The sequence below is a fragment of the Pseudophryne corroboree genome, chromosome 5, assembly GCF_028390025.1.
Source record: "Pseudophryne corroboree isolate aPseCor3 chromosome 5, aPseCor3.hap2, whole genome shotgun sequence".
NCBI classification, from domain to species: Eukaryota; Metazoa; Chordata; class Amphibia; order Anura; family Myobatrachidae; genus Pseudophryne; species Pseudophryne corroboree.
This window is the reverse complement of record NC_086448.1, coordinates 165389505-165414446: the sequence shown is the minus strand read 5'-3', so window position 1 is coordinate 165414446 and position 24942 is coordinate 165389505. Positions and strand designations below refer to the sequence as shown.

General features: G+C 45.2%; 1 protein-coding gene across 9 annotated transcripts in view; it reads left to right on the top strand.

Annotated features, from left to right (window-relative positions):
* Nucleotides 1-24942, top strand: part of KMT2C (lysine methyltransferase 2C) — a 573154-nt gene that overhangs the window by 306498 nt on the left and 241714 nt on the right. For all 9 annotated transcript variants that reach the window (XM_063921867.1, XM_063921863.1, XM_063921864.1 and 6 more), the window contains exons 10-12: nt 5395-5567; nt 7171-7319; nt 14478-15190. In XM_063921867.1, coding sequence (XP_063777937.1) covers nt 5395-5567; nt 7171-7319; nt 14478-15190 — 1035 coding nt within the window. The remainder of the gene's footprint in view (nt 1-5394; nt 5568-7170; nt 7320-14477; nt 15191-24942) is intronic.

Here is a 24942-nt window from a genome sequence, read left to right as displayed (position 1 = left end):
TCTCTCCATTGGGGGCTTCACAGTCCCAATCTAACCAAGGGTGCACCGTTCGCTGTTTGGTCTTGGATGATGGTCACCACAGATGCCAGCCTAGTCGGTTGGGGGGCGGTGTTTCAATCTCAGCACTTCCAAGGTCTCTGGAACGGTCAAGAATCGATGTTACCGATCAACATTCTCGAGTTAAGAGCAATTCGATATGCTCTACTTCAGGTACAAAACGGAGTCCAAGGTCATCCAGTGCGAATTCTATCGGACAACTCCACGGCGGTGGCTTACATAAACAAACAGGGCGGAACTCGCAGTTGGAGAGCCATGCAGGAGGTCGCCCATCTCTTACAGTGGGCAGAAAGGTGGGTTCCGACCATCTCCGCAGTTCACATTCCAGGAGTTGACAACTGAGAAGCGGATTTCTTAAGCCGTCACACGATTCATCCGGGAGAATGGGAACTTCATCAGGAGGTCTTTCTGGCCCTGGTGTCTCTGTCGGGACCACCCGACATCAATCTCATGGAATCCTGTCTAAACCGAAAGCTTCTCGGTATGGTTCGCGAACTCAGGACCCTCAAGCAACACTAATCGATGCATTAACCGCTCCGTGGCAATTTCGACTGGGATATGTGTTTCCACCAATAACCTTGATACCGCGTCTACTTCAACGCATCCGGAGAGAGGGTTTTCCGGTCATTCTTGTAGCACCAAACTGGCCTCGTTGTCAGTGGTACACTCTTCTCCGCAGCATGGTGACCAAGGAACCATTCCATCTGCCCCTGCGACCCGATCTCCTGTTACAAGGTCCTTGTCAGCATCACGATTTAAATTGTCTGGCTTTGACGGCTTGGTTCTTGCATCCAGCATTTTAAGAGCAAAAGGGTTATCTCGACTGGTGGTGAAGACTATGCTTCAGGCTAGAAAACCAGTCACCTCTCATATTTATCACAGAGTATGGTGTATTTACATTGCTTGGTGTGAAAGACGTGGGTTGTCACCGCACCTCTTTCATTTACCTCGCCTGTTATCCTTCCTTCAGGATGGTCTGACTAAAGGACTTCGTTTGTCTTCCCTTAAGGGACAGATGTCGGCATTGTCGGTTCTTTTTCAGAACAGATTGGCTCTCATTCAGGAGGTTCAAACATCCCTTCAGGGTGTAGTCAGGATTCAGCCTCCTTTTGTTCCTCCGGTTCCACTGTGGGATTTAAATCTGGTTCTTCAGGCGCTCCAGAAGCCTCCATTTGAGCCGCTGGACTCTGTTGAGCTTCGCTATCTTACTCTAAAGTTTTTCTCTTGGCCATTGCTTCGGCCAGCTGTGTTTCCAATAGCGGCGCTTTCTTGCAGACCGCCTTTGTTGGTCTTTCATGAAAATCAAGTGGTCTTACGTACGAAGCCTTCCTTCTTGCCAAGGGTTGTCGGCTTTCCATATGTATCAGGCCATAGTCCTTCCAGCGTTTGTTCCGGACTCTTCTGGACAGGATTGTCATTTAGAGTTTAGATGTTGTTAGAGCCTTACGAATTTATTTGTCCCGTACTAAGGATATTCGTCATACGGGTACCTTGTTGGTTTTGATCGGTGCAACCAAGAGTGGCTGGCCGGCCTCTAAGAACACGGTGGCACGCTGGGTTACTTCTGTTATTAGTCAGGCTTATATTTCTTTGGCGTTGCCTGTTCCTGACTCATTGAGGGCTCATTCGACTAGGGCTGTTTGAGATTCCTGGGCTGTTCGCGGTGGTGGTTCCTTCGAGCAGCTGTGTAGGGTGGCAACCTGGTCGTCCGTGCATGCCTTCACTAAGTTTTACCGGTTTCATGCTTTTGGTTTGGAGACTGCCTCTGTTGGGCGTCAAATTTTACAGACAGCTATGCCGTCTGTATCTCCCTCCTCATTAGCTTGCTTTGGGAAATCCCATTAGTAAGTACGCAGCGTCCCCCAGATGGATGAAAGAGAAAAAGGGATTTTTGTTACTTACCGTAAAATCTTTCTCTGATTCCATCTGGGGGACGCTGCGATCCCTCCCGTAGTTTTGTCTGGTTTATTGGTTCTATTCTGTCTCTTCCGGCTTTGCTAAACGTAAACTGAGGTGATCTGCTAGTCAGGCTGGAGATGGGAGGGTTTAGAGGGGGAGGAGTTGGAAGGGTTTAGAGGGGGGAGGAGTTAGTTTCTATAGGCTCTGTGCCAAACTCCCATCCCACACACTCTAACCCCATTAAGTAAGTAAGTACGCAGCGTCCCCCAGATGGAATCAGAGACAGATTTTACGGTAAGTAACAAAAATCCCTTTTTATTTATTTTTTCAGGAGAGACAGGGCTATTAAAAGTTGGGGTGGTGTATGTCTTTATGTTAAACCATTTCTAAAACCATACTTAAAGGAGGACATTTACGAGGGAACTGGAGATATTGCGGAGACATTATGGATTGAAATTTCTATGGGAAAGAAAAGTACAAAAAAAACTATAAACCACCTGATATTAGTGTGACTGAGGAAGTGCAACTCTTGATGCAAATTGAGAAAGCTGCAGGGCTGGGGGAGGTCCTGATCATTGGGGACTTTAATTATCCGGACATAAATTGGGCCAGCGAATCATGTAATAAAGCTATGGGTAAAAGGTTCTTAAATATGCTGAAGGATAACTACTTGTTGCAAATAGTCGATGAACCAACCAGAATAGGGACTATACTGCACCTGGTACTAACTTAACAACATGGAGATAATAGCGAATACCGCAGTAGGCAAGACCTTGGGTAACAGTGATCATAATATCACATTCGACATTAGCATTCAAAAGCAGCACTCTAAGGGTACAACTAAGACTCTTAACTTTAAAAAAAGGCAATTTTAAAATGCTGAAACACGCACTAAAGGACATAGATTGGGGGACTTTGTTTCAGGGAAAAAACACAGCCGAAATGTGAGATTTTTTTTAAAACAATGCTAGGCAAATATACTCATAAGTGCATGCCCTTGGGCAGTAAAAATAAGAATATGAAATTCCAACCAATGTGGTTAAACAAAAAAGTTAAAAGAAATGGATTAAAAGAGGTGAGCATTCAAAGCTTTCAAATCAGACGGGAAGGCGGAGTCATTCAGTACTACAAGGAATGTAACAAAAAATGCAAAAATGAAATCTGAGCAGCTAAAATAGAAAACGAAAAGCAAATCGCTTAAGAGAGTAAAACGAACCCTAAAAAAATCTTTACGTTCATAAATGGTAATAGGCTAAAAAAAAAGAGAATATAGAACCATTAAAAAGCAAACCGGGATTCCTGATAATTGACGACAAAGAAAACTGAAATATTGAACACATTATTCTCATCAGTGTTTACTAGAGAGGTCCAGTTTGTGGGATTAGTGAGTAACAACAATAGTATTGATAAAGGCCCATTGCTTAATACTTATCTGTCTGAGAAAGTCGTCCATGAACGATTAAAAAAATTAAGACTAATAAATCTCCTGGTACAGATGGCCTTCATCCTAGGGTTCTGATGGTGCTAAATGCTGAAATAGCAAGGCTACTATATCTGATTTTCACCAAGTCACTTAGATCAGACATGGTACCAAAGGACTGGCATATCGTGGATGTAGTCCCAATATTTAAAAAGGGTGTTAAACTTCATTCTGGTAACTATAGACCGGTTAGTCTGACAACGGGTCGTCTTCAGTATACCGCCGGCCGGGATCCCGGCTACTAGCATACCGGCAATGGGATCCCGACCGCCGGCATGCCGACACATGTTCTCCCTCTTGGGGGTCCACGACCCCCCTGGAGGGAGAATAAATACAGTGCCTGCAGCGTGGCGAGCGCAGTGAGCCTGCAAGGGGCTCATTAGCACTCGCACAGCTGTCGGTATGCCGGCGGTTGGGACCCCGGTGCTCATGCTACACCCCTGACAACAATAGAGGGGAAACTATTGGAAAGTTTACTAAGGGACAGCATACAGGATTACTTGGAGATCTTTGCATGCTATTAATAACCAGCATGGTTTTGCGAGAAATAGGTCATGCCAAACTAATTTGATTAGCTTCTATGAGATATTAAGCAACAGTCTCGACCAGGGTAACGCAATAGATGTGGTTTATCTGGATTTTGAAAAGCTTTTGACACAGTACCTAACATGAGGTTCATTTTTCAAATTAACGGAGCTCTGTTTAGGAGACATTATTTGTACATGGGTGAGTAATTGACTTGATAACAGGGAACACCGAGTGGTGAGTAGTGCGATGTTTCCACCTGGGCTAAAGTAATTAGTGGAATACTGCAGGGTACTGTGCTTGGGCCACTATTGTTAAATATATTTATTAATGATTTAGGAGAAGGACTAGAAAGCACAGTATACATTTTTGCATACGATACTAAAATATGTCGGGTAATCAAGTCAGATATGGAGTCTCTTCAGATCGATTTATTTAAACTGGAAGCTTGGGCAATGAAATGGTGTATGAGGTTTACTGTGGAAAAATGTAAAGGTATGCTCCTTGGGACTAAGAATAAACATGCAACCTACCAATTAAATTGCGAAAAAATAGGGGAACTGTATTAGAAAAGGATTTGAGGGTGTTCATTGATAATAGATTTAGCGGCAACACATAGGGGTATATTCAATAAGAGTCAGATCCTTTCCAACAAGCATTCAGTGCTCGGCCAAATCCTTTCGGATTTGGCCGTTCCCGACAATGCCAATCCGACTTTTCTGATAGATTGACAGAGTCTGAAAAGATCTAAAAGTCTGCGACCGCGGCTAGAGTCAGGGGAAGGCCCGGAGCAATCAGCGTGTCACGGGCTTCTTCTGACCTCCTCCCGGCGCTCCCGTTATCCCGCCATGCTGCTAAAACGGAGCCCGTCTCCTGGTCCCGCGACTGACCACCCAGTGTCTCTGCAGCAGCTGTAGTTTCAGCGCCGGAGAGGGGAGCAGCCATTTTCCTACCTGTCAGCTGTGGTCTGGAAGTCCCGCTTGGCGGCGGCACCGCTAGTTACTGGCTGCACAGCCTGTGCGCACACTAACCTCCTCCACAAAAGTCTCAGCTAGTCCCCATTAGTGCCGTGGCAAAACCCGACAGGTTTGTCCTGTTCCGACACTACCAATCCAACTTTTTTACCCGGGAATAAAACAGTGTTATTCCCGGGTTAAATACCGGATTAGTGGCAGCGTAAACGGGTTCCCGGGTCGATGGGACCCCGTTTACTACATATGCCAGATCCTACCCGGAAAGGACCCGTTTCCAATTCCCGGGTGGGATCTGGCATTTGTGGTGTGAAAGATTTAAAATGTATACAAAGTTAAGCACTAATAGACTAATTTACTTTAAAAAAAAAAATGCTTAAAGAAAATACTTTTTTCCTTCTGATATTTCAACTGTCTAATGCTATATGGATATTTAATCGAGCCATCATTTTTCCTTGGCAGAACTGCAGAATATGTGCAGAATGTGGTACACGGACCAGTCGTCAGTGGTATCTGAACTGTTTGATATGCGACAATTGTTTCCAACAGCAAGCCAGCTTACCTTGCCCGCTTTGTGATAAGCCCCTCCAGCCAGATATGCAGAAAGACATGTTGCACTGTCAGATGTGCAAAAGGTAACTTTCTTAGTTGTATTACATAAAGTATGAGGAACTTTCTTTACAGAGCTGAGGGATTGATTTCATTTTGCTTTTGTTTAAAATAAACCATTACAATACCTGTATTTGAACCCAATAGAACACATGTAAGAAACAGTTCAACATGCCAACAATGGCAGGTTTCCACCAGAGGAGGATATTAAGGAATTGTGGACCATTATTCAGGAGGCTTGGTGTACAGTATCTACACAGATATTCAGAGAGCTTGAGGAGTCCATGCCCAGGTGTATTGCTTCTGCACTCCAATTAAAAGGGGGACCTGTTTGTTACTGGACAGGTGTCAACGTTTCTCTGGCACATGAGTGTATATTTTATTTTCACATTGAATGCTACATGTACGTAATGCATGACTGCCACCATTTCTAGTTTAAAAATTATACACTGTCTTGTTTGGGTGCCATTAAAAAAAAATGCCTTGAAAATGTCTTTTATATCCCTTTTGCACATGAAAGCCGATCCCGGGTTTTGCACATAAACGCTCATCAACCCAGGATTTCTGCATGTGTGAAAGGAGACAACCCTGGACTAATTCCCAGGTCCATGACCCTGTTACTGAACGGGGTCGTAGAGATGAGACCCGGGAATTTGCTGGCTTGCTAGACCCAGCAAATTCCCGGTTCAAATGTCTGAAAGCGATATAAGTCATCCTTTGGTTAAGGCAGAGGTTCCCAAACTGTGTGCCGTGGCTCCCTGGGGTGCCTCGGGACACTTGCGGAGGTGCCCTGGGTTGGTGGTCCAGGACCAATTCAAATTATTCATGGTCAATATAATAGGCAAAACCAGTGCTGGTGGCTGCCAGTCATAAAATATGTGGCCAAACAGAAGCAAATCTTGTCCCTCACCACACAACTGACCCTAAGGATGACATAAATGCGATCTACTTAATGTAATATTTCTTTCTAAATTTCTCAATAAGAAAATTTTGGCCTAGGGGTGCCGTGAAAAAAATGATGATATTCTAGGGCGCCGTGATTCAAAAAAGTTTGGAAACCACTGGTCTAAGGCATGTATTCTTATCCCAAATGTCTCACTACACCATCAGGAACAATTGGCTTAATCTATTTGTGTAGATCATTTACATGGCTGTCGTGAAACCATTAGTCCTGATTAGAGGATCCCTGTCCGGGTGTATATTGCGCGACCGGCGTTCAGTAAACAGCCGGTCATCATACCGACGCCGGCATCCAGACAGCGGAATGCCAGGGGGCGAGTGCAACAAGCCCTTTGCGGGACCTGGTAATAGTCCCTGTTGGTCGGCATGCCAACCATCGGGAATGTGAGGGTGCGGGATGTAGGGGAGGAAATGTGACCAGCGGTCCCCTGACCGCCGGTAACATAACGACATCCCCCTGTCCAATGCCATCTAGATTTGTTAAATATCTTACAATTTCTGCCTTGTGTTTCTGCAGTGAGCGAGTTGAATGCGATCACCTTAGACACCTGTTTCAGATGATTCACAAACAGCCACAACCTTTAGTTGGCAGTAAAGGTGCACATTGAAATGTAATCTATAGCATGTTTTATTGACTGTGTTTGATATTGTGGTGTTCTGATTCTCCAGGTGGATACATTTAGACTGTGAAAAATGTCCGGATTATTTAGATGATCAATTAAAAGATGACTATATCTGCACATTGTGTAAACAACTGGAAATTGAGAATGACACAGGGGAAGAATGTATAGAAATGGATATTACAGAAGCTGGCACCAGTAAGTATTCTGTTACAGACCTGGTCATGGTATATTTAGGATTATGGAGGACAGTGACAGGTAATATATATGAACTGTACTATAATTTTTTCACCGTACTACTGAGTTCCCAAATGTCTGTTTTGCTTTCCAGGAGTGAAATAGGCTGGGTGGGTGTATGTTAGAGGCATGTCTGATTCCTTCACTAATTTTGTTGTTACGGGCTTTATGGGGAGACTGCCTTAAAATCCATTAAGATCTAGTCACATCAAAAGACCATTATCTGCAAGTGTTTGTGTACACAAGTTGTCCTGCTTTCACATCTCTGTTTAGGAGATATTTATAATCCCCTAATATGCTTGTGGTAAAGGGACACTTCTGTGTGCTTACAGACCTCGCATATTTCCCCTTCTATAAATACTTGTAGCGATTGGTGCTTTGATCCCTATTAAACATTTTAGGTTCATACTGGTTATGTATAGTCTATGTATATGTGTGAGTCGTACAACGATCCTGCCAGCCACTGGGCATGCGATAGATCGTACGGTGCTTTAGTAGCTTATGATCTATCGTACCTCCGCAATTGCCGGCGGTTGGGATTGACTGATCATACAGTATGTGCAGCACTTGTGAGTTGATGCGATGTACGACCCGCGGGGGCTGCTCATCGCAACGTATTCAAACCCAAAACATGCGCGATGGGTCGAATGACTTGTCGATATCGTGTATTCATACACGATATCGACCTAGTGTATGGCCAGCATTACATTCATTATCGCTTGTTTTGTATTGATGGTTCAAAAGATAGAGGAGATGTGTTTTGTGTATTAAGAGGAATGTAATGGTTTGCGTTACTCTGTTCATTAGTAAGAATGTGTCTAATGTGTTCTTCAGTTTTGTTATAGTATATAGAAAAATACAGCAGCAGATGACATGTTACGGTTTTTCTTTTCTTTTTGCTTTCCCTATAGCTCTGAGTGACAGTTTTAAATAAAATATATAAAGTAAAGGGAACGCAGCATCATGTGTCACATTAGTGAAATAACTACATTTTATTAATTCAGTTTGCACAGATGAGATTCAAGTAGATACAGGTGGAAAAATTACATTTCTCTAACGTCCTAGTGGATGCTGGGGACTCCGTCAGGACCATGGGGAATAGCGGGCTCCGCAGGAGACAGGGCACATCTAAAAAGCTCTTTAGGTCACATGGTGTGTACTGGCTCCTCCCCCTATGACCCTCCTCCAGGCTTCAGTTAGGTTTCTGTGCCCGGCCGAGTAGGGTGCAACCTGGATGGCTCTCTTATAGAGCTGTTTAGAAAAGTCTTTTTTAGGTTTAAACTAATCAGTGATACCTGCTGGCGACAGGATCACTGCAACGTGGGACTTAGGGGAGAGACTTGCAACTCACCTGCGTGCAGGAGGATTGAAGTCTTAGGCTACTGGACACTGAGCTCCAGAGGGAGTCGGAACACAGGTCAGCCTGGGGTTCGTCCCGGAGCCGCGCCGCCGATCCCCCTTACAGACGCTGAAGACGGCAGAGACGGAGGTCCGGTGACAGGCGGCAGAAGGCTTCTCAGTCTTCATAGAGGTAGCGCACAGCACTGCAGCTGTGCGCCATTGTTGTCTCACAGGCTCACTGACACGGTCACGGAGGGTGCAGGGCGCTGCTGGGGGCGCCCTGGGCAGCAATATAAATACCTAATTTGGCAAAAGAAATACACCACATATAGCCATTAAGGCTATATGTATGTATTTTAACCCAGGCCAGTATTAAAAAAACCGGGAGGAAAAGCCCGCCGAGAAAGGGGCGGAGCTTATTCTCCTCAGCACACAGGCGCCATTTTCCCTCACAGAAAGGCTGAGGGGAAGGCTCCCATGCTCTCCCCTGCACTGCACTACAGAAACAGGGTTATAACAGAGAGGGGGGGCAATGATTTGGCGATATAAATATATATTAAATGCTATAAGGGAGGAACACTTATATAAAGGTTGTCCCTGTATAATTATAGCATTTTGGTGTGTGCTGGCAAACTCTCCCTCTGTCTCCCCAAAGGGCTAGTGGGTCCTGTCCTCTATCAGAGCATTCCCTGTGTGTGTGCTATAGGTCGGTACGTGTGTGTCGACATGTATGAGGAAAATGTTGGTGAGGAGACGGAGCAAATTGCCTGTAATAGTGATGTCACTCTCTAGGGAGTCGACACATGAATGGATGGCTTACTTATGGAATTACGTGATAATGTCAACACGCTGCAAGCCGGTTGACGACATGAGACAGCCGGCGGACAAATTAGTATTGGTCCAGGCGTCTCAGACACCGTCAGGGGCTTGTAAAAACGCCCATTTACCTCAGTCGGTCGACAGACACTGACACGGACACTGACCCCAGTGTCGACGGTGAAGAAACAAACGTATTTTTCCTTTAGGGCCACAAGTTACATGTTAAGGGCAATGAAGGAGGTGTTACATATTTCTGATACCACAAGTACCACAAATAAGGGTATTTTGTTGGGTGGGAATAAACTACTTGTAGTTTTGCCTGAATCAGATAAATTAAATGAAGTGTGTGATGATACGTGGGGTTCCTCCGATAGAAAGTTATGGGCGGTATACCCTTTCCCGCCAGAAGTAAGGGCGAGTTGGAAAACACACCTTAGGGTGGATAAGGCGCTCACACGCTTGTAAAAACATGGCGTTACCGTCTCCAGATACGGCCGCCTCAAGGAGCCAGCTGATAGGATGCTGGAAAATATCATAACAGTATATACACACATACTGGTGTTATACTACGACCAGCAATCGCCTCAGCATGGATGTGCAGCGCTGAGGGGGCTTGGTCGGATTTCCTGACTGAAAATTTTGATACCCTTGACAGGGACAAGATTTTATTTACTATAGAGCATTTTAAGGATGCATTTCTATATATGCGTGATGCGCAGAGGCATATATTGTATTCTGGCATCAAGAGTAAATGTGATGTACATATCTGCCAGACGAAGACACGACAGTGGTCAGGTGAGGCAGATTACAGACGGCATATGGAAGTATTGCTGTATAAAGGGGCGGTCCATTGGACCTGGTGGCCATGGCAACAGCTGAAAAATCCACCTTTTGTTACCCCGAGTCACATATCGGCAAGAAAGGACACAGTCTTTTCAGTCTCAGTCCTTTCGTCCCCATACGGGCAGGCGGGCAAAGGCCAGTCATATCTGCCCAGGGGTAGAGGAAAGGGAAGAAGACTGCAGCAAGCAGCCCATTCCCAGGAACAGAAGCCCCTCACAGCTTCTGCCAAGTCCGCAGCATAACTCTGGGGCCGTACAAGCGGACTCAGGTGCGGTAGGGGGTCATCTCAAGAGTTTCAGCACGCAGTGGGCTCACTCGCAAGGGAACTCCGGGATCCTACATGTAGTATCCCAGGTGTACATTAGAAATTCGAGACGTCTCCCCCTCACACAATTCACAGGCTGTATTCCCAGCAGGTGATAATCAAAGTACCCCTTTTACAGAAGGGGGTAGTATTCCACACTATATTGTGGTACTGAAGCCAACCGGCTCGGTGAGATCTGAAATATTTGAACACTTACATACAAGCGTTCAAATCAAGATGGAGTCACTCGGAGCAGTGATAGCGAACCAGGAAGAAGGGGACGATATGGTGTCACTGGATATCAGGGACGCTTACCTACAGGTCCAAATTTGCCCTTCTCACCAAGGGTACTTCAGGTTCCTGGTACAGAACTGTCACTATCAGTTCAGACGCTGCCGTTTGGATTGTCCACGGCGCCCCGGGTCTTTACCAAGGTAATGGCCGGAATGATGAATTTTCTTAAAAGAAACATGGACGCTTTCCTGATAAGGGCAAGGTCCAGAGAACAGTTGGAGGTCGGAGTAGCACTATCTTAAGTAGTGCTACGACAGCACGAGTGGATTCTAAATATTCCAAAATCGCAGCTTTTTCCGACGACACGTCTACTGTTCCTAGGGATGATTCTGGACACAGTCCAGAAAAACGTGTTTCTCCCAGTGGAGAAAGCCAGGGAGTTATCCGAGATAATCGGGATCCTCCTAAAACCAGGAAAAGTGTCAGTGCATCATTGCACAAGAGTCCTGGTAAAAATGGTGGCTTATTACGAAGCAATTCCATTCGGCAGATTTCCCGCAAGAACTCTTCAATGGGATCTGCTGGACAAATGGTCCGGATCGCATCCTCAGATGCATCAGCGGATAACCCTATATCCAAGGACAAGGGTGTCTCTCCTGTGGTGATTACAGAGTGCTCATCTTCTAGAGGGCCGCAGATTCGGCATTCAGGATTGGATGCCGGTGACCACGGAGGCCAGCCTGAGAGGCTGGGGAACAGTCACACAAGGAAAAAATTTCCAGGGAAGTGTGATTAAGTCTGGAGAATTCTCTCCGCATAAATAAGCTTAGAGCAAATATATAATGCTCCAAACTTAGCAAGACCTCTGCTTCAAGGTCAGCCGGTATTGATCCAGTGGGATAACATCACGGCAGTCGCCCACGTAAACAGAAAGGGCGGCACAAGAAGCAGGAGGGCAGTGTCAAAACTGCAAGGATTTTTCGCTAGGCGGAAAATCATGTGATAGCACTGTCAGCAGTGTTCTTTCCGGGAGTGGACGACTGGGAAGCAGACTTCCTCAGCAGGCATTACCTCCACCCGGGAGAGTGGAAACTTCATAGGGAAGTTTTTCAGCATGATTGTGGACCGTTGGCAAAGACCAAAGGTGGACATGATGGCGTCCCGCCCGAACAAAAAACGGGACAGGTATTCCGCCAGGTCTTGAGACCTTCAGGCGATAGCTGTGGATGTTCTGGTAACACCGTGGGTGTACCAGTCAGTGTATGTGTTCCCTCCTCTGTTTCTCATAACCAAGGTATTGAGAATTATAAGACATAGAGGAGTATGAACTATACTAGTGGCTCCGGATTGGCCAAGAGGGACTTGGTACCCGGAACTTCAAGAGATGCTCACAGAGGACTAAGGGCCTGGGGAGCTAAGATAGGACTTGCTTCAGCAAGTACCATGTATATTCCAAGATTTACCGCGGCTGCGTGTGACGGCATGGCGGTTGAATGCCGGATCCTGAAGGGAAAAGACATTCCATAAGAGGTCATACCTACCTTGGTTAAAGCCAGGAAGGAGGTGACCGCACAACGTCATCACCACATGTGGTGAAAATATGTTGCGTGGGTAAGGCCAGGAAGGCTCCACGAAGGAAATTCAACTAGGTCGATTTCTGCACTTCCTGAAAACAGGAGTGTTTTGAGCCTCAAATTGGGGTTCATTAAGATTTAAATTTCGGCCCTGTAGATTTTCTTCCAGAAAAAAAAATTGACTTCAGTTCCTGAAGTCCAGATTATAAAGGGTGTATTGCATATACAGTTTTTTTTGTGCCTCTAGGGGCACCGTGAGATCTCAACATAGTGTTGGGATTCCTTAAAATCATATTGGTTTGAACCGCTCAAATCTGTGGATTTGAAATATCTCACATGGAAAGTGACCATGCTGTTGACCAATATCTCACATGGAAAGTGACCATGTTGTTAGCCCTGGCCTCGGCCAGGCGATTGTCAGAATGGGCGGCTGTGTCTTACAAAAGCCCATATTATAATTTTCCATTTGAACAGGGCAGAACTGGGACTCGTCTCCAGTTTCTTCCTAAAGGGGTGTCAGCGTTTTCACCTGAAACAACCTATTGTGGTGCCTGAGGCTACTGGGGACTTGGAGGACTCCAAGTTACTAGACGTTGTCAGGGCCCTAAAAATAAATATATATATATATATATATATATAGTTAGGACGGCTTGCTGTTTATATTGTATGCACCCAACAAGCTGGGTGCGTCTGCTTCTAAGCAGTCTATTGCACGCTGGATTTGTAGTACAATTCAGCTTGCACATTCTGTGGCAGGCCTGTCACAGTCGAAATATGTAGATGCCATTCCACAAGGAAGGTGGCATTCATCCTGGGCGGCTGCCCGAGGAGTCTCGGCATTATAACTTTGTCGAGCAGTTACGTAGTCAAGGGAGAACACGTTTGTAAAATTTTACAAATTTGATACTCTGGCTAAAGAGGACCTGGAGTTCTCTCATTCGGTGCTGCAGAGTCATCCGCACTCTCCCGCCCGTTTGGGAGCTTTGGTATAATCCCCATGGTCCTGACGGAGTCCCCAGCATCCACTAGGACGTTAGAGAAAATAAGATTTTACTTACCGATAAATCTATTTCTCGTAGTCCGTAGTGGATGCTGGGCGCCCATCCCAAGTGCGGATTGTCTGCAATGTTTGTACATAGTTATTGTTACAAAAAAATCGGGTTATTACTATTGTTGTGAGCCATCTTCTTAGAGGCTACTTCGTTTTGTTATCATACTGTTAACTGGGTTCAGATCACAAGTTGTACGGTGTGATTGGTGTGGCTGGTATGAGTCTTACCCGGGATTCAAGATCCTTCCTTATTGTGTACGCTCGTCCGGGCACAGTACCTAACTGAAGCCTGGAGGAGGGTCATAGGGGGAGGAGCCAGTACACACCATGTGACCTAAAGAGCTTTTTAGATGTGCCCTGTCTCCTGCGGAGCCCGCTATTCCCCATGGTCCTGACGGAGTCCCCAGCATCCACTACGGACTACGAGAAATAGATTTATCGGTAAGTAAAATCTTATTTTCAAGATGAAGCACTTAATCACAACGATATTGCTCCAGAAGCAGCATTAATGTGTCCTGATGAAGGTATTTTCATTTATTTTATTTGTTGTTCACTTTTTATTTTATGACAAATTTTGTTTATTACATTAGTCGTTTTGCCCTAACTCTGGCCCTATAGTTAACATAGATATCATATTGGGGACCTTCTACTCTACTTGATGGCATATTTATATTTCATTTTTCCAGGCAAGTGTGTGTGTGTGGGCCGTGTTTTTTCTTTTCTTTATTTTTCCTTTTTCTTTTTTTTTTTTTGGTTAGTTTAACCATAAATTTCCGCTAAAGCTGAGAGAGAAAAAAATGTTAGTGAGAGTTCCCTGTGTCTAGATTTCATTCATTGTTTTATGAGTTAAGCTTTGGTACGTTATCTCTTTTCCCAATTAAGCAGATATTATAAACCCTTAACAATGAGTTCAGGGCAATTAATAATTTTCTTAAAAATCGTTCTTTGAACAGAGACCACAGAACAGAATGAGAAAGCAGATGTGGAAAGTGAGGTTTCCTGTCAAGTGGAAGCGGACAGCATGGACATGTCTCAGTCAGCAGACACGGTGCAGATTGTACCAGCAGAGGTGGTAGGTAAGGATGCAAGTGAGAGGATGATGTCACCGCAGTGTCTTCACGAAGAAGCAAATCAGCAACAAGAATCTCAAAGTCCCATGGAGGCCACAAGTGAACCACAGACTATTTCACGCGCCCTGGAGGATTCTTGTAAATCGCCTTCCAAGTCTGAGCTCACAGATGATACTTATACAAAGCTAGACGAGCACTTTGATATAACAAGGGGTCACCAACACATTTCAACAAAAAAGGATTATCCGCTAGTTGCCGACACCTGCGATCTTCAGCACAAGGAAGCAACTCCTAACAGTGAGACTTCTACAGAAACTAGTTCACCTTTCGGGGAGAAAGCTCTGAAGTCTCCTTACGGAATGGATTCCCCAGCCACCTCTGTCGATACCAGTAAAACCAGTGTGTCATCCTCACCAGCAGTTTCCATCGACTTCCATTCTTCTAACGACATATTTCAGAGTCAAACTCCAGCACATAGTTTTAGCACAGCAAATGGCTTCCCAACAACCTATATATCAGTAGCTCCGAAAATTGGCATGGGTAAGCCAGCTATCACCAAAAGGAAATTTTCTCCTGGAAGACCAAGATCGCGACAGGTAAATGTAATTGTCATGGCTGATTGTGAATAGAAATAGTATGCGCTACTGAAATACAAGAGGATAAACTGATCATGGATCTCTTTTTCAGTTATCAGATTTAAAGTTCTCTGGTTGATTTAAGTTTAAACTCACCACAACCGTGTCTGGCAAACTGTCACTCTTATTGTGTATGGTATTATGATGTGTCAACTCTTTATTTCAGAAATGTGTGTTCTGCATTTATTTGTTCAATTGATTGTCTTTTTAAATTGTCAGACCCATTGTAAAAGTAAGTTTGCAATATGGCTATGTGTTAACTTGAAGTTTAAGGTCCTCGTCTATTTGCTTTTTAATGTTCAGGTAATTGTATAAGTTAGTTTTTCAGAACATCTGCAGAAGATAGTAAGCTTTTGTTGGCTATGATTGCTGTTATAGAAGGGTTTTGATTTGAGTGCAGAACTGATGTGGACATTTCCATATCTTAAGTAACCTATTGTGGAAACCACATATGATTTCTTCAGCATTGTGTTGTGGTGTTATTCTTTAGTTGTGTTATTAGTTTTCGTTATAGTGATGTCTACACTTTTTTTTAATGTCTTCTTTTGAGAGCAATTTAGCTATGGACTTTTTATTTTTTACTAGATTATTTTCTATTAAAGTTAAAAAGTATACGAAGCAGCAGTGTGATGGACTGAGCCATTGATTGCGTGTGTCACAAGGACTGGATTTGAGAAGCTCTGGTTTAGGGATATTGGGGCAGATGTATTAACCTGGAGAAGGCATAAGGAAGTGATAAACCAGTGATATGTGCAAGGTGATAAAGGCACCAGCCAATCAGCTCCAATATGTAAATTAACAGTTAGGATCTGATTGGCTGGTGCCTTTATCACCTTGCACATATCACTGGTTTATCACTTCCTTATGCCTTCTCCAGGTTAATACATCTGCCCCATCGTTTGATATCCAGTCTTTTGGTTGTGTTTTTTTTTTTTCTTTTTTTTTTTGCGATTCTCTGATAGAGCCTATCTAGAGACACCAAGAACTTCTCGGTGTCTTCTGATTGGAACCTGGATTTAGTGCAGATGTCTACTTCGTATGTGCAGTGTTGCATATCAGTAAATGAGTGTATCAGTATTACTAACGTGAATTAATTTTGTATCGATACTTGTAAGGCAATCCCGCATCAATTTGGGCAATTGATAAAATACCTCCAATTGGCTGTCCCTATCATGGCCACTATATTTTTTTTTTTTATCTTTGCCCATTTTTAACAAAACTAGTTACCAGCCTGTCAAAATGACAGAACACCATAACAGTAATTCAAGTGTTTATCATGCCGGCGGCCACCAGATGCCATCCGAACAGAGCAACAATTGAATTGCTCTGTCTGGCCCCATTTAGTAGCCGTTGGCATTCAGAACACTTGAAACCGCCCCTTCACCAGAGGTGAGGAGCATATAGGATCTGAGATATCTGTTGAAATAAAATGCAAGCAAGAAGTTTTTAAAATGAAATAATTTGCTATACTATGTTTTTGTATCATTCTGAGAATCGCCCCTTCCCCCTCCTCCACGTCCCCTGCATTTCTTTTTCATCCACTAGGGGTCACTGGAGTACTCTTGGGATATGGACGGGCTTCCGTAGGAACACAGCACTGAATATTTAAATTTAGTAACACTCCACCCCTCCATATCCCTGAGCACTTACTCAGTGTTTTTTCTGTGCTGAACGTGGCAACACATGCTTAGCTGAAGTCACGGTTTTGTTGAAGAAACTTTTATTTATTTTTATTTTTATTTTTTCTACTGTTTGACCACATCCCTGTCCCCCTTCCAAAAGGCAGGGTCAGGGATAGTGCAGCTGCTGATTGCAGCACGGGCGTGTCGGGCCTCTCTGAAAGAGCTCCCTCACAGCCCTCACATCCTCCTGCACTGGCTGGCCGGCGCTTACTGAAAAGCCCCGTCGGAGCCTCCGCACGTCTGCAGGAGTGAGGTATGTGAAACGGGGCGGTCAGCTCCCGCTGCCGCCCCGACGTGTGGAGACATAGTGCTGGGTGACGGCAAGGAGCGGCTCTCCCCTCTCAGCCTCCGGCATCTTCCCGCTCAGGCGCCCGCCCATTCCACCCCGCTCAGGCGGCCGCACGTTCGTCCACAGACCTCCGTGCGGGCGCCGCGGCTCTCTCCACTCAGGCGCCCGCACGTTCGTCACAGACCTCCGTGCGGGCGCAGCGGCTCTCCCCTCTCAGGCGCCCGCACGTTCGGCCACAGACCTCCGTGCAGGCGCAGCGGCTCTATCCACTCAGGCGCCCACACGTTCGGCCACAGACCTCCGTGCAGGCGCCGCGGCTCTCCCCGCTCAGGTACCCGCCCGTTAGGCCACAGCCTCCGGCCAGGCACCTCGGAACAGCAGCGCTACCTTGGTAGCTGACACGCTATATATAGGAGCCCACCGCTGGGACACACGTAGCGCTCTACGATACCCGCTGGGGGCCCACACGCTGCGCTGCCGCTGTAATAAGATAAACAGCCATTACAGGGGGGACATATCAGTGAAATACTGCAGCAGCAGAGGGATTGTTACAGTATAATCAGTGAATGCACTGTGATTATGTGTATAAGTATAGCAGGGCAGCCATTTTTAACAGCTTCCTGTGTCTTCCTCTGTGATTCCAGAACGTTCCTGTCCTACATCTCTTCTCCACCGGAGGCGCAGGGGTGTTCGTGGGAATTTGGGATCAAATTTCATAGTACTGGCCACGTGTATTGCACTGGGCCAGATATATATACAGAGCCACCTTATTGCTATTTTACTGAGTCGTGCAGGTGTCTGTGTTTTGTGTATTGTATTGTCTGTCGCCATAATGAGTAAGGCACCAGCAAAAACTAAAAAGCATATTTGCAAAGTATGTGGCAGTGTGTTACCGGTTGGATCTACCACATGTAACGTATGTTTTGTGGATTCCGTTCAGAATACCATTTCTGCTCCGGTTTTGCAACCAATTTCATCACCGGACCCTCCGTGGGGTATGTTAGTAAATGTACTGGAGAAATTTCAGACTGAAATGACCGCTGCTCGTCTGGAGCGAGAAACGCTAAGATCTGAGTCTAGGGTGAGACCGCCAGAACTACCGGAGGCGTCTCAGCCTTGCGTAGGGTCCAAATCCATTTTGGGCAAACGGGATAATTTTCATATGTCTTATGATTTTCCAGTGTCTGCTATGTTGCAGTCTGACGATTCCATCCCAGACCTCACGGAACACGATGAGGGGGAGGAGGGCGAAGTGGAGTCAGACGGCGAGGATGTTAACAGTTCCGGCATTGATGATCTCATCAGAGCGGTACGGCAGTCGCTAAGGTTTCCTGAAGCTGAGCAGCCTCTCACCAATGATCAGGTCATATTTACTAAACGACGGAAGACGCCAGTAAGTTTTCCTGTGTCGGATTCTCTAAATCAGATGTTAGTAGAATCCAGACAGAATCCAGATAAACGGTTTTCTATACCTCGCAGATTTAAGTCTAGTTATCCGTTTCCAGAATCGGTAACGGGTACATGGGAGAATCCACCAATAGTTGATTCTTCAGTGTCAAAGCTTACCAAGAAATTAACCATACCAGTGCCATCAGCTACTACGCTTAAAGATCCGTCAGATCGTAAGATAGAAACTATGCTTAAATCCATGTATGTAGCAGCAGGTGTGATGCTAAGACCTGGATTGGTTGGCATTTGGGTCACTAAGGCGCTCATAATATGGCTTACAGAACTCAAATCGGCTTTACATGACGAAAACCTGATAATTCAGGTGAATCAAATGATTGAGGCTGTAGAGTATCTCTGTACAGCGTCTACTGACGTCTGTCAGCTCACTTCTCGTATTTCATCTTCGCTAGTTACGGCACGAAGAGCACTCTACCTGCGTACTTATCAAGCGGAGGCAGAGGTCAAACGAAGTATAGAGGCGTTGCCTTACGATGGCAAGAAGTTGTTTGGTCCAGAATTGGACGCATGGATTAAGGAGGCTACGGGAGGTAAGTCTGTGTTCTTACCATTGCCTCCACCTGCGCCAAGAAGAAGGTACGCTGGACCTTCGTTCAAATCCTTTAGACCTCAGCCCTTTCGAGGACGTGGCAGAGGATCAGCCACGCCTGCTAGACGTGGTCGAGGACGTGGTTTCCATCAAACCAACACAACTCGCCAAGACGCTAAGGTTACCGACAAGCCAGTGGCATGACGGGTTACCAGCCCATCTCGGTTCTCCAATTGTGGGAGCACGCCTTCAGACGTTCCATGGGGCGTGGTTCCACACATCCGCGGAGGGCTGGATTCGCAATTTAGTGTTAAAAGGTTACAAAATAGAGTTCGACTGTCTGCCGCCTCTGCGGTTTTTCAAGACAGGATTGCCTCTGTCGGACGACAAGAGGAGAGTTTTGCAAATTGCCATTCAGTCCTTACTGGATTCGGCAGTGTTGATTCCGGTCCCTGTACACCAACAGGGTCAGGGTTATTATTCAAGCCTGTTTGTGGTCCCGAAGCCGGATGGCTCAGTCAGACCAATATTGAACTTAAAGGGCCTCAATCAGTACGTAACTTACTACAGATTCAAAATGGAGTCTCTACGGTCGGTGATTGCGGGGTTAGAGACCAAGGAATTTATGATTGCGCTAGACCTCAAGGATGCGTACTTACACATTCCAATTTGGCAGCCTCATCAGAAATTCTTACGATTTGCAATACGCCAGAACCATTACCAGTTTCAGGCTCTGCCGTTTGGCCTGTCATCAGCGCCTCGGGTATTCACCAAAGTAATGTCTGTGATGATAGCTCACCTCAGATCCCTGGGAGTGACGATAGTTCCGTATTTAGACGATCTGCTCATCAAAGCTCCGTCTCAACAGATACTTACCCAACATGCGCTGCTAACTTACAATGTATTGGTTCACCACGGTTGGATTGTCAATTTCAAGAAATCACATCTGATTCCGTCTCAACGCCTTCAGTTCCTAGGTATGATTCTCGATACGGTCAATCAAAGGATTTACCTACCACAACAGAAAGTACAAATGCTACGCCATCTAGTACAATTAGTACTCAAACCACGCACAGTGTCGGTACACTTGTGCATTCGCCTGTTAGGCACAATGGTGGCAGCTTTCGAGGCGCTTCAGTTCGGGAGATTTCACTCTCGTCCATTTCAGCTGAACGTGCTTGCCCAGTGGTCGGGCTCGCATCTGCAGATTCACCACAGAGTGAGGTTGTCACCAATAGCAAGAGTTTCTCTGCTATGGTGGCTCAAGGAACACAATTTAACCGCAGGAAGACGGTTCGGAGTTTGCAATTGGATAATTCTAACTACGGACGCCAGTCTCAGAGGTTGGGGAGCGGTAATTCAAAATTGTCAGCTCCAGGGTCTCTGGGCGGATCACGAAAAATTGCTGTCAATAAATGTTCTAGAACTCCGCGCGATTTTCAATGCGCTACGACAAGCGGTGCACATGGTTCGCTCTCAGCCTGTCCAAGTGCAGTCGGACAATGCGACAGCGGTCGCATACATCAACAAACAAGGAGGAACGAGAAGCCGCATGGCAATGCGGGAAGTAGCTCGAATCCTCAATTGGGCAGAATACCACCAGGTGATATTGTCGGCCGTGTTCATTCCGGGAGTGGACAACTGGGAAGCGGATTATCTCAGTCGTCGGGATCTTCACCCAGGCGAATGGTCATTAAATCCAGAAGTGTTTCACATGTTGGTTCAGCGATGGGGTTATCCTCAGGTGGACCTGATGGCATCTCGACACAATCATCAAACGCCCCAGTATGTGTCCAGAACAAGAGATCCAAAGGCAGTCGCGGTGGATGCTCTCACTGTCGCGTGGCCGTACAGTCTGGTGTATCTGTTTCCACCGTTTCCGCTGCTCCCTCTGGTGCTAAAACGGATCAAAGGAGAGTCGCTCACAGTCATACTAGTGGCGCCTCATTGGCCTCGGAGAGCTTGGTTCTCGGATCTTCGAGGATTACTCGCAGACGATCCGTGGCCGCTCCCGATACGTCCAGACCTGTTACAACAGGGTCCTTTTCTTTACCCCGATTTAGCGCGGCTGCGTTTGACGGGGTGGCTGTTGAGACCGCCCTCTTAAAAAGAGAGGGCATTCCAGATTCAGTTATACCAACCATGTTACGAGCTAGGAAGCCGGTTACGGCAGCTCATTATTACAGAATATGGCGTGCCTATATAGGTTGGTGTGAAGCTCGGAAATTTCCGACATCAGCTTTCAAGTTATGCCGCCTTTTGTTGTTTCTACAATCAGGCTTAGATGGAGGTTTGCGTTTATCTACACTAAAGGTGCAGGTATCTGCTTTGTCAATTTACTTTCAAAGACGATTGGCTCTATTGCCGTCTATACGCACCTTTCTCCAAGGTGTAATCAGGGTACAGCCTCCTTTCATTCCACCTACAGCGCCATGGGACTTGAATCTGGTTTTGGAGTTCTTACAGTCTTCATATTTTGAACCCTTACAACAAGTGGATATAAAGTTTCTCACTTGGAAAACAATTTTTCTCTTAGCCTTAGCTTCGGCAAGGCGTGTTTCGGATTTGGGTGCCTTGTCATGCAAGCCACCGTATTTGGTGTTTCATGATGACAGAGCGGAACTTCGGACGAATCCCGCCTTCTTACCAAAGGTAGTGTCATCTTTTCACATCAATCAACCAATAGTAGTTCCTGTGTTGACAGCACAGTCTGGAACTCTGGATGTGGTTCGTGCGTTACGCGTTTATGTAACCCGAACGTCTTCAGTTCGTAAGACGGATACGTTATTTGTTCTCTATGATGCTGCCAAGATGGGTTGGCCAGCATCTAAACAAACTTTATCCAGATGGATAAAACTGACCATACGCCAGGCTTACCTTCATGCTAGGTTACAACCGCCTACGTCAGTAACCGCTCATTCCACACGTTCTGTGGGAACTTCATGGGCAGCTGGTCGTGGGGCTTCTGCGACGCAGCTTTGCCGGGCGGCTACATGGTCTTCAGTGCACACGTTTGTGCGCTTTTACAAGTTTGATACTTTTGCGGCATCAGCATCTAGCTTTGGCCGCCTAGTGTTACAAGTGCCAAACTGCTCTCCCGCCCACGGGGGAAGCTTTGGTACGTCCCAAGAGTACTCCAGTGACCCCTAGTGGATGAAAAAGAAAATAGGATTTTGGTACTTACCAGGTAAATCCTTTTCTTTGAATCCATAGGGGTCACTGGACGCCCACCCAGAGCAGTTTACTTACTTGGGGTTAGTTCTGAGGATCTTATGGTAACACATTTTCACCGACTGGTTCAAGTTACAAGTGCTGGTTAGGGTGTCAACTGTTAGTTGTCAGTAACGTTATGGGTTAACTTCGTTATTGTCAGTTATGTTATATGTAATACTCCATTATTAACCTCTCTTAATTCCTGTTCGGCTCAGTAAAAAACACTGAGTAAGTGCTCAGGGATATGGAGGGGTGGAGTGTTACTAAATTTAAATATTCAGTGCTGTGTTCCTACGGAAGCCCGTCCATATCCCAAGAGTACTCCAGTGACCCCTATGGATTCAAAGAAAAGGATTTACCTGGTAAGTACCAAAATCCTATTTTCTGGCTACACTAGCACCTGGCCGGCATCCAGTGCTTCTGTAGGCTTGCAGCCTAGTGGAGTTCGAACGTAACATTGTACGCTGCCCAAGGGTGTTGATGCATCAACTGCTGCTATCCCAGTTAGGGGGCCCCTGCTGTTCTGCTGGTTTCATTAGTGAGATGGGAAAAATATATATATTTTCAGTGTATATTATGGGAAATTTCTGCCATGTAAATATTAGGACATACACCGTTTGAAACTACAAACCTCGTGTGTCTGCACCTTTTTTTTTTTTTTTTTTTTTTTTTAATGTAGTAAACTGAAGCAGAGTGTTTTATTTTTTTTATTTGTGCAACCAAACGAATAAATGATCTAATCCTTAAACTGCAATTCCACCGTGCCTCCTGTGCTCAAATATTACATGATAAACGCTAGATGACTTGTCTTGTTCAGTCTTTCACAAACATTGGAAGAGGTTGTTTTTTGGTTGATTTTATTTCCGAGTGATAATTTTTTCGGAGAAAACATTTTTCAAGACATTTTTAACACACTCCTAAACATTGCATAGTGGAGGCAGACATTTTGGGGGACAGAACCAACAACAGCTAGGAATTAATGAAGTGTGACAGAGTTCAGGCCACAAAATGTCTGCCTCCACGGAGTTTAGGTCATTAAGTCCATTCCTTAAATGTAATGTTTTCTGAAATTGCAGTAATGTTAAATGAAACACATGCAACCATTATTGTTGCACTGTTTATATGCAGCCATAAAGTAAGTTATGCTATACATCATCATGGGTGGGTATAATAACAGCGGCCATCCTGTAGTAGAATAAATACCCCTTTGTGTACTATTAATATGATTAAACTTGTGCTACATTGCTTTCATTTCTTACTAAAAACCAGCGCCTCCGTCTGCTCAGGACTGCAGGGGTTTGACGCAGCTGGGTGCTGAGCGTCACACCTCCAGGTAGAGGTCTCAGCTGGAGCAGCTGGTGGAATTCAGTTGTTCGAAAAGTCAGTTAGGTGTCTGTTTTTTCCTGTCTATTAGATAGAAAAAAACAGACTCCCAACTGAGTTTTCAAACAATTGAATATCCCCCTAAATGTCACACTGAAAGTGTAGTAGCCTCATGTACTGATACATAACAGCAGTTCTCAGCATATGTGAGTGTCACCTGAGTATAGGCTGCGCAGTTTGCAGCCAGTCTACTGTGTTGTTCTTACAGCTCCTTGTGTCATATTAGCTCTGTTATATTCCTTTTATAACGAAGGAAATGTGGCTAGTTCCTCACCAGTATCGGGGCGCATTGATGTGAAGGAAGGGCAATGCAGTAAAGTGCATCTTCCAAAAGTGTTTACTCACGTTTTTACTTAACCTTTATCTAGTAACACAATTGGGCCATTTAAACGTTTTTTGGACGCCAGTATTTACATATCACCCGTCATTTGGGGTGATACGCAAATATTTGTGCTGGGGTGCGGAGGCCTATTTCTTTTGTGCTTGTCGCATCCAGTAGCATCGGGTGTAGGCATGCATAGCTGCTAAACCTGACTGAAGTACTGGGCACAATACTAAAGGTGTCATTTGTCTGCCCAAATGGGACACTTTTCACACATTTCACCTTAGGCAGCGAGCATAACTGTGTCTCCTACAGCTTATGGGCACTACAACCGAGCAACAGTTGAATTGCTCCCTCGGGTGCCCATTAGCCAGCGCTGCCGGAGGAAACAATTGAATCGTCCCCAATATGTTATGCTCTTGCTGTGCTTGAGGTATATGTTGCTTTCCACATACATTTATTTGACAGAATATTATTATTAGGCAATACACAGCCACTTCCCCTTTGCTTTCTCCTACATTGACCATAAGCTCTTGTGATCGTCTTGGCCGATCTGTCTGCTGCATCTTTGCATGAGCATTAAGGGTAATGTGGAAGCCCCGCCATCCCAGCTCCTACACACTATTTAATGTGCTTGTTATTTCTAAATACATTTTTATTTTTTTATTTTGCTTAGCAGGTTAATTGCTTTCTGTACCTTTTCTTTCTGTCGAATAGTTTCAAAACCTTAAAATGTATTTTTTAATTTGTTATGGTGCACTGACAGCAAGCAATTTAGGGAAACACAAAGCATTTTCAGTATTTGAAACATTTTTATTTACCTCCATA